At 41.0% G+C, this 9,848-nt stretch overlaps 1 protein-coding gene across 1 annotated transcript in view; it reads left to right on the forward strand.

Annotated features, from left to right (window-relative positions):
- The window catches only part of APCDD1 (APC down-regulated 1), a 48,152-nt gene extending 38,505 nt beyond the window's left edge, over window positions 1–9,647 (forward strand). The window contains exons 4-5 of the mRNA XM_019525326.1: window positions 3,338–3,659; window positions 7,483–9,647. Of these exons, the coding sequence (XP_019380871.1) occupies window positions 3,338–3,659; window positions 7,483–7,934 (774 nt within the window). The 3' untranslated portion in view covers window positions 7,935–9,647. The remainder of the gene's footprint in view (window positions 1–3,337; window positions 3,660–7,482) is intronic.
- Window positions 9,648–9,848: the final 201 nt, after the last annotated feature.

Genomic DNA, 9,848 nt, shown 5'->3' on the forward strand with positions numbered 1-9,848 from the left:
ATATATATATATATATATATATATATATATATATATTAACATCCATAGCTACAAAACCAACGAAATTTCTGTCTACTTTAGACACCTCCATAGATGCTATTCCCATAATATCTAAACACCACACATTTGTTTATTGTACTTATCCTTAGCCCACCTCTGTATCCTAAGAAAGAACTATCGTCCAGTTTCACCGAGGAGAGACTGAGGCACAAAGAAATTAATTCTTCCATGGGAGATCTCTAGTAAAGAAATTCAACTGCATTTCATGAGTTTGGAAGTCCTGGCATCCTAACTATTGGACCATCCAAACATTTCCAATCAAGAACCTGAAGTCTCAGAAAATGTTACAGTTTTCATGTCCTCATACTAACTGTACCTTTTACATTGTCATTCTCTCCGTCTACACAGGGCCAGGTTCTGTTCTCTTACAAATTGCGTAGATCTAGTCTAATTCCATTTATTTCAGTTAAATTACAGAATAGTACTTTCTCTGTATTTACAATCCTGTAGCATGAACATTTACACTTGGATATATTTGTACCCTATTCCAGAATTTGGCCCTTTAATGTAGTGTCACTATAATGGTTATTATGGTAACAGAGCTGTAGAGCAGGAATGACCAATCAAATCACAATCAAAAGCCCAGCTAAGTCATTCAACACACAGAGCCAACATAGGTAAGACACACCAGTTTGTATAGCCAATAGATGTAGCTAGCATCATATTATACTGCCTTTAGTATCCCAGCCTGAATGACCAAGTATTTATTTACAGCTGGGGACAACCTTTGCCATAAAGGCAAAGCAAGAGTCAAATTCCTGTCTGAAGCAGATAGGAAGGTACTGTAATTATGGCACCATCTCAGCAAAGAATAAATAGGGTCACCTTTAAACACATAATAAAACAAAATAAATTAAAAGGGAATCAATTTGTAGTTACTCGGTAAACATATCATTATTCTGTGAAAGATACTTAAAGTAGAATCTTCTCCATACTCCAGCAAAAATCAATGATAGACCTTCCACTGACGCCATCTTTAGTGCCTATCCATTATTGTAAGTGAAGGCAAATAAATTACTCACTTTAATATATTACAAATGCATTATATGTACTATAAAGTAATTTTGTGAAGCTATTGTATCATCAGACATGAAGGGTACAAGTGTAGAAAGTAGAAATCTAAATGCATTTCCTATTAATTGGTCACATAAGATGCACATCGTGAACAGAGAATTGAAGGACCCAATGTAAACCTTACTACTCTGTGTACTACCATGGCTTGAACATGAAAATGTTTATATCAGCAGTTTTCAAACTTTTTTAGACTTGAGGCACCCCACATAACTTTTGTGAACTGAGTGCAGCCAGTTTCAAAATCTAGTTTATATATTACAGTGTTTACCTCCTTGCAGAGAGGCTAGATAGAGTGGTGGGGGATCAGCCAGGAAGAGACAAGACTGAGCCTGTGTTAATCTTCTTATCTGCTTGTCTCCTCACACCTCACTTATCTCCTCACACCTTGTAGCATCCTTCAAAGTAACAAGCAGCACCCCAGCATGCTGTGGCACCCTGGTTGAGAATCACTGGTTTCTATAATGTAAGGAAACAAAGGTGCAAGACCATCTCTTTGTTCTGTATCTTTCCCCCCAACTATAAGCCCTTTACAACCTAATGTAAACTTCAGAGAGCAGTATTCTCTACCCCTCAGTAGCTACTGATATTGCTGTTGTCAAGCTGTTGGACTAGATGACCTCTTGAGGTCCTTTCCAGCACTGATTTTTAGTGAGTCTACTACAAATTCGGAGATTTTATACATAAGCAAGTGTTGTACAGCGAACAGAACAGGCACTTGTAAATGCAGAACACTACTTTTGTCTCACAGAGCTACAGCTACTCTTTTTAGTCTAATTGATTGACATAAATGACCTTGAAGAAAAGAAGTTGGCAGTATAAGACTTTACGCATCAATAAACTATGGTTCAAAATTTGCTTAGAGCTGTAGCCTTCCATGAAGCAAAGAAACATAAAATATAATCTTAATGTAGAATACCTGAACTGCAGCCTCCTGCCAAAAAGGCAAAATATTTTGTGAAATCAAAACCAAGTAGTACTAGAAGCTACAGAAAGATTTTTATAGTGTTCAATTCTAACATTAGAAAACTGGGAACCTTGGATATAAAATTCCTCTAAGACAGGGACCTTGAACTTGACATGAAAGGAAAGCCCATTCTGTACGTTATTTCAGTTACTGGCCAACCAAAAAAACGACAGTAAAGTGCAATAGACACTATAAATAATAGTTTGGTACTATGTCAGCACTTCCCCATCAAAAACAAAACTGAGGCCACCACTCATTTTAGTTTCTGTGGAAGACATCAGACAGTATACTGAACCTTGCTGAACCTCAGGAATGAGTTTCTCATTCCATTTATGCTAGGTTCAAAGGCCAGAGCAAACAAAGAAAAGGAGCTCCAAAAGTCTTGAATCTGGCTGGGGACCAATTCTCCAGTACAAAAACTGAGATGGCTGGACAGTTGTCTTTGCAGGAACTTCTTTGTGTAGAGCTGTGGAGATTCCAGAGAGTACTGCAACTCATAGGCAGCTGAAAGACTGTCCTGTCTTAGACAGCGCCCCAAAACTGTCTAAATTACACTTAAACAACTCCTTTGTAAATGACATCTCTGCACCACCGTTTAAGTCAGAGAATTGAGTTCATGTCATTGAGAAGAAAACTGACAACAACGCTTTAACTGGACACAGCTGGAAATGAACGCAGCTGCTTTGATATTTTACATCAAAATTCAGCTTAGCTAAAGAAATGTAAACAGCAGTAGTTTATAATTTTCCCGACAGCTCAACCAGTGAAAGGTTAGGAGGATAGGTGAACATACCCTGGCAGCTACAGTTAGTGATTCAAGAGGTGGTAAATGCAAAAGCTGAGCTGAAGCTATGTGCTCTTTGGAATGAAAGAAAGAAAAGACTTTGAAGGCATCTACCTGGCTGAAACAGCCCACCAGCCAGGATGATATAGCCAAAGGGTTTTTTCTTCTCTCCCAGTGAAAGAAATGATAAATACCCAAAATAAAATATTAATTTAAGGTAGATCCAGGAGAGGATATGTCTGCATCATGTATATTAGGTACTTGATGTCAAATGTGCCATATTTCAAGTAACTACTTTGAAGTAGACAACCTGCAATAAAGCGTAGCCTAAATATGCCCGTGCATTTAAATGCTTAAAGACTAAACTGATTTTATCTCAGTACAAAACAAGCAGTATGGTCTTTAGTAAGGAGAATGACTAACTAACAGCTAACAGTGTTTCCTCTGTCTTTCAGAATCATGATCATACTTGTATTGCATGTAGAATCATCTATCGGTCAGATGAGCACCATCCTCCTATCTTACCCCCAAAGGCTGATTTGACAATTGGACTGCATGGACAATGGGTGAGCCAGCGCTGTGAGGTGCGCCCTGAGGTCCTCTTTCTCACCAGGCACTTCATCTTCCATGACAACAACAACACCTGGGAAGGTCACTACTATCACTACTCTGACCCTATCTGCAAACACCCCACCTTCACTATCTATGCCAAGGGCCGCTACAGCAGAGGAGTGCACTCTTCCAAAGTTATGGGTGGAACAGAGTTTGTGTTCAAAGGTATGTGCCCCTAACAGGCCATTTTACTCAGTAACTCATCAGAAGGCCATTTGTCCGTAAGTCTGTGAAAGCTGTTACTTCAATGGTATGACAGTCATACAGCGTTGTGGACTTCCCCAACAAATAGACATGCAAACTACAGAAGGATCGTATCTCCCACCATTCAGTTACCTCTGAGACAGAATACAGAAACGTCTAAATAACATATGCAACAGTTTAGGTCACTAAGTGACCTAATAGTATCTATTTGTTAGCTTTATGTACAGCCCTTCTCTCAAAAAAAGTTCAGGCCAGGTTACAAAATATCTTAAAACCAGTATAAAGTATTAAAATAAAAGTGTAACAAAACAAAAATTCCCCCAAATTACCCCCAAATTCAAAGCAATCCACCCTCTCTCCACCCCCTCAAACTCGCCTGCCTCACTTAGGAGAAGATCCCCCTGCCCAGCCCAGCCTTGCATCCCATCCACCATTCACTTACTTCATGAAATATTTTTCCCACACCCCCTCCCATCTGCACCCACTCACACTCTCCTGCCTCACATCCAAGGGAGTCCCCTCTCCATTCCCTTACTGTCTCTCCCCAGTCCACATGTACCTCTCTCACAGGGAAGCTATCAATATTCTCCAGATCCATAAATCCTCCCTTTTCCCTCAAAGAAATGCATTATAAAATGCATTTAATAGATTTCATAGACATTAGGGCTGGAAGGGACCTTGGAAGACCATTGAGTCCAGCCCCCTGCCCCAGGGGCAGGAAGTCAGCTGGGGTCAAAGGATCCCAGCAAGATAAAGGTCCAAATGTTTCTTAAAGGAGTTCAGAGTAGGTGCTTGCACCACCTTTGGAGGCCGTCTGTTCCAGGCCTTGGGAGCTCAGATAGTAAAGAAGTTCTTCCTTATGTCCAGCCTGAAATCGTCTTGGAGGAGTTTGTGACTGATTGACCTTGTCATCCCTTGGGGTGCTCTGGTGAACAGGCATTCCCTCAGATCCTGATGTACACCCCTTATATATTTATAGGCGGCCACCAGGTCCCACCTGAGCCTGCGCTTTTCCAGGCCGAAGAGTCCCATGGCTCTCAGCCTCTCCTAATAGGGCCTGTTCTCTTGCCCTCTGATCATATGTATGGCTCTCCTCTGGACTCTCTCAAGCTTCTCCACATCCTTTTTGAATTGTGGAGCCCAGAATTGGATGCAGTACTCCAGCTGCAGCCTCACCAAGGCTGAGTACAGCGGGAGGATGACATCCTTGGATTTGCTTGAGAAGCATCTATGGATGCAAGCCAGAGTTTTGCTCACTTTACCAGGCACAACATAGCATTGGTGGCTTGCTCATATTCATCTTGTGGTCATGACCCCCAAGTCCCTTTCAGCCGTGGTGCTAGCAAGTATAGCACTGCCGAGCCTGTAAGCGTGCTGTGGGGGTTTTTTTCCCCAAGGTGGAGTACCTTGCATTTTTTGGTGTTGAACGGCGTCAGGTTTTCATCCGCCCATTTTCTGAGCCTGTCTAGGTCGGCCTGGATCACCAGCCTATCCTCAGGTGTGGATGCTCTACCCCAAAGTTTGGTATCATTAAAAGAATTGTAACAAGGAAAGCAATACATTTCCCTGTACCTGTCTCTTTCCTTGCTAAAGGGCAGTGCCAAAGAGTGCCCTTGGATATCACCTACCCTTTGCACCTACCCCAAAGATAGCCTGAAGTCCTAATAAAACTCCCTACTCTTTCTAAGAATATTACAAAATTTTTATCAACAAGACATAAGCAGCTTTAACAGCTTATCTGGAAGATGACCTCCTCCACATGGTGTTCTCCAGGATCATGCCACAGCTTTGTTTAAAACTCTTGACAACATTACCTAAGGCAGGTTTGGCCAACCTGCAACACAAGTGGCTTGGGCAGCCTCTATGTGTCATGCTGCAGACCGGGGAGGAAGCAGAAAACACAGGAGCAGAAAGCAGAGCAATAGAATGGGCAGGGAGGATAAGGCAGGGAACAGAGCAACAGATCAGGCAAGTGAAGGGGATTGGAGTGGCACCCAGGGAATAGAGGGGTACTTATCTCATGGCATGCCTGCCAAAAAGGGTGGCCCTCACTGACCAAAGGAATCACTGAGCACTAGTTAGGACCTTGCCTGTTTAGCCTGAGATCTGGAAGGATTCAAAGCCCCAGGCAGTATACTCTGAAAGTACATTTGAGAAGTGTAAGAATCCCCTCTGTGACTCTCTTAGGAAAGAACCTGACCGCAATGGCTAATATATTAGACTGGAGTTTTCAAATGAGCCAACAGGGTCCTTGCCTGTTAGCTTTTGTGCCTCTTTGCCACGTGGTGCCACAGTCACTTACATCTGAATATCCAGAATGAAATCTTGGCCTCATTAAGTTTAACAGGGCCATGTTTTCATCTAAGGTGCTCATTTATAATACTTTGTTTAACCTGCAGCTGAAGGTTTGAGAAATCAGCTCTAGTAATGTAGTTCTAACTGCCAGTTTACTCAAATGATCTTTGAACAGTACCAAGGAAACCACATGTGAAACAAGCCAAAGACCATCATAGTTAGAAAATCTCAAAAAGAAATGTTTTTCTTGTTTTGTTTTATTTGTTTGTTGGTAAAGTTTGTTAGTGTTGATTCACTGAAAACCCTGAGACATGTATGTGTGTGCATGCATGTGTATGTGCATGCACATGTGTGTGTGCGTGTATGTGTACATATTGGTCCAAATCCAAAGTTAGGGTAAATTTCATTTAAGTTCCCCTAGGGCCATTTGTTCAGGCTTTTCTGGTGCAACTGGGTTGATGACTTAAATACAAGTTAAATGTAGTCAGGCTAGCTAGAATAGGAGAAAGTTGTGAGACATTCTTACCTGACATTATTAATTGCAGTTATTGTTAGGACATGCAATAAAGTGTTCCTCTATTTTTCAGTCCTTAAAAAAGCAGATAAAACTATGGAAATTATGAAGATGGTGAGACTGTTGCACTGTTTAAGGTTTCGGGTTTCCATTTAGAATGTGATGTCATAAGCTTTTTGGGGTAATTTATGTTAAAAGGAAGATAAAAGTACTTTATAAATAGCTCTGTTCATGGACTAAGTTTTCAATAAAATGTGAGTGACGGATTATTGTATTCGCTGCCATCTATCTTCCCATCTAAATCAACCAGGTTTTATCTGTAGAGAATTGTCTGGGATTTAGAAAACTGGCCTGTTTAATCTCTGACAGATAGGTGGACATCAATCTTTTTGATGGCAAACTACATGCAAGAAATGAACCAAAAGCAGTGGATTTGCTGGCTAAATATGCAGTACAGAATTCGATACAGAGATGAAAGGAAACAAAACTCAACATTAGAGTTGCCAGAATTCACAATGGTAAAATTAAAAATCAGTCTTAAATCAGTTAAAGGAACTCTTCTTACCCATTTCTGTTTTATTGCCATGCAGTAGCATAACTGACAGGGAGGTGGTAGGGCAGAAAAATAGCTATAGCCACAGCAGCAACTGATCATGTTGCACACAGCAGCTGGTTCTGCCCTATGCACTATGGTTGCCCCAGCCACAGAGCTGTCCTGCTATGCCTCTGTTGCCACATAACTTAGTGACTTCATGAGAGCTTACTTCTGATTAATACCGATAAAAAGGCCTGATCCAAAGCCTATTGAAGTCTGTAGGACATCCCACAGACCTCCCTCTGGCCACTGGATCAGATACAGAAATGACAGGAGAAGAAAGCATTGATCTTCTGAAGTCAGTGCTGTGACATAATAGGACTTGTTTTTGCTTTTGTTTTGTCCCTCAGAGATAATTTCTTCTTTTTCTTCACTTACAGTTAATCACATGAAGGTCACACCCATGGATATAGCTACTGCCTCTTTACTGAATGTCTTTAATGGGAATGAGTGCGGAGCACAGGGATCATGGCAAGTTGGAGTCCAACAGGATGTTACTCACACAAATGGCTGTGTTGCCTTGGGGATCCGTCTACCTCACACGGAGTATGAAATCTTCAAAATGGAGCAGGATGCCAGGGGTCGATACTTACTCTATAATGGCCAGAGACCTAGTGATGGATCTAGTCCAGACAGACCAGAAAAGAGAGCTACTTCTTATCAGATGCCATTAATTCAGTGTGCCTCATCAGTGCCAAGATCTGAAGAGTCACCAGAGGAGAATAAAGTAGGCCAGTACAGCAATGGGACAACTAAAAAGGATACCAGTGTATTCGTCCTTACACTGACGCTGTTTATTTATACTGTGTCACATTGGAACATTCTTAGCTAGAAGCAAAAAAATTATTTTTCATGACTACAAAGCCAAGATTCCTTATGACTGAGGGTTTTTCTTTTTAGAAAGAAGAGGACATTTATTTTCTTGATGCACTTGAATGCCTGAGAACTGTTGTTCTTTTCCTTTTTTCCCCTCCTTGAATCATGAACAGCACTTGTTTGATGTTTCTGCTTTGAACTTCATCCAGTTTGATCCCTGACGTGACTGCACACAAGTAATTGCACTTTAGGACTGCAGACTTTGGTGGGGGCTTTCTTTTCTTTCTTTTTTTTTTCTTCCTCTTTTTAACTGCTGGGGTGAACTCTACAATCCTACTTCAGTTGCCTGCAATTTTGCTGTTGTAGTTCTTCCCCTTCTCCCAACACTCAGTGTCTCATCAGGAATCACTCTGTACAGTGTTAATGTTGTGATAATGGCTTCCTGCTTTAGGAGTCTGATGTAGATATGTATATAGGGGTGGGGAAAAAAACCTCACAAGGATTTGTCTAAACATAATCTTACAGGTTATAAACAAGAAAAATATAAACTGTTCTCCATTCCAAAGTGCCAAATCAAAAATCTCCCTAATTAAAAACACTTAAGATAATTAACACTATATTTACATTGATTTTTAACTTGTAAAAACAACCAAAGTTTTAGTGAGTATTTTCTCACACAGCTACAATAGATTTATAATAGTTTCTGTGCCTTCCTTTGTATCTACAAAGTAGCTACAATCAACCCTCATTAAAAGCCAGATTGAGGAAATATTTGTTCATTGGACAGACATACCTTATAAATTGCCAGTACATTAATGCTAAGGTGATCTGCTGTGTGCTCATACTCAATGGACCTCATATCCTCTCTATGCAGCGTTTTGACCTTGAATTGTTTTGTTAGGTGTGTACAAAATATGGAAAGGCACTGGGAGCAAAACGCTTCCTAGAAACCTTGTTTAGGAGAAGGAATCGTTAAGAACTTTTAAGTGGTGGTAGGTAGGAAGTAAAGAAAGGATTCTAGCAGGAAATACCCAGTGGGCCAAATGATGCCCATGTCCTCTCAGCTTAGACAGCACAGAAACAGCTGAAAATTGGAAGAGACATACTACATGGGAGTGGGGCTGCACAAAGGCAGCAGCTCCTCCCCGCCCCATCCCCACCTCCTTACACATCAGGAGCTCACTGAGTCTGGGAAAACATGGCTGGAAAGAGGAGACAGGCACAATGAGGAGTACCCCTCTAGAGTGCTATTTCACTTGGAATATGGCATGAGACAGTGCTAGGTATATTCTTAGGTACACCCTGCTTTACATCATCTAACCTCTGATGGAGGCTTTAAAGATCAGACACAGGTGAGCAAGTGGGGAAGCTCCTAAGTTAGCCATACTACCATGTAGTATCAACTCCTAGGAATAACACAGTACTATTGTACTCCAAACACTAGGAGGAACAAACTCCTTGACTGCAGAGCAGGGAAGGGACAAATCCACAACCACCCCTCAACTGAATTGCCTGGAACTTCTATGTGAAAGGAGCAAATTGGACTCATGATAAGGCCCCATAGCATTTGTAATATCCCTTTTACCAATAAGACATAATTCCTGGGAAGAAAAGCCAAATAAAAGAAAGGAGTCACCAGGCTTGGGCCATATCATGCCTCTTTGAGTGTCAAGGCAGAAGCACCTGATGAAATTGTGGATTTCTACTAAAAATAAGTTGTACAATATGATACGTGGAAGTGTTCTGACTTTTTTAATTATTAGAAAAAATATTAGATTAAGGGTAATGAGACTCTGCGTAGGTAAGACTCCATACTACATGGTATACTAAACTTTCCATAGGGCACTGTTTTAAACTATCAGGAGCGATGCAAGCGCTATTCCAACAGCAACACACTTACACTCAAATGAACTCCGTTTTCATATGTGTC

This window comes from Gavialis gangeticus, unplaced genomic scaffold (assembly GCF_001723915.1).
Source record: "Gavialis gangeticus isolate Ggan-Ray unplaced genomic scaffold, GavGan_comp1, whole genome shotgun sequence".
In the NCBI taxonomy this organism is placed as follows: domain Eukaryota; kingdom Metazoa; phylum Chordata; order Crocodylia; family Gavialidae; genus Gavialis; species Gavialis gangeticus.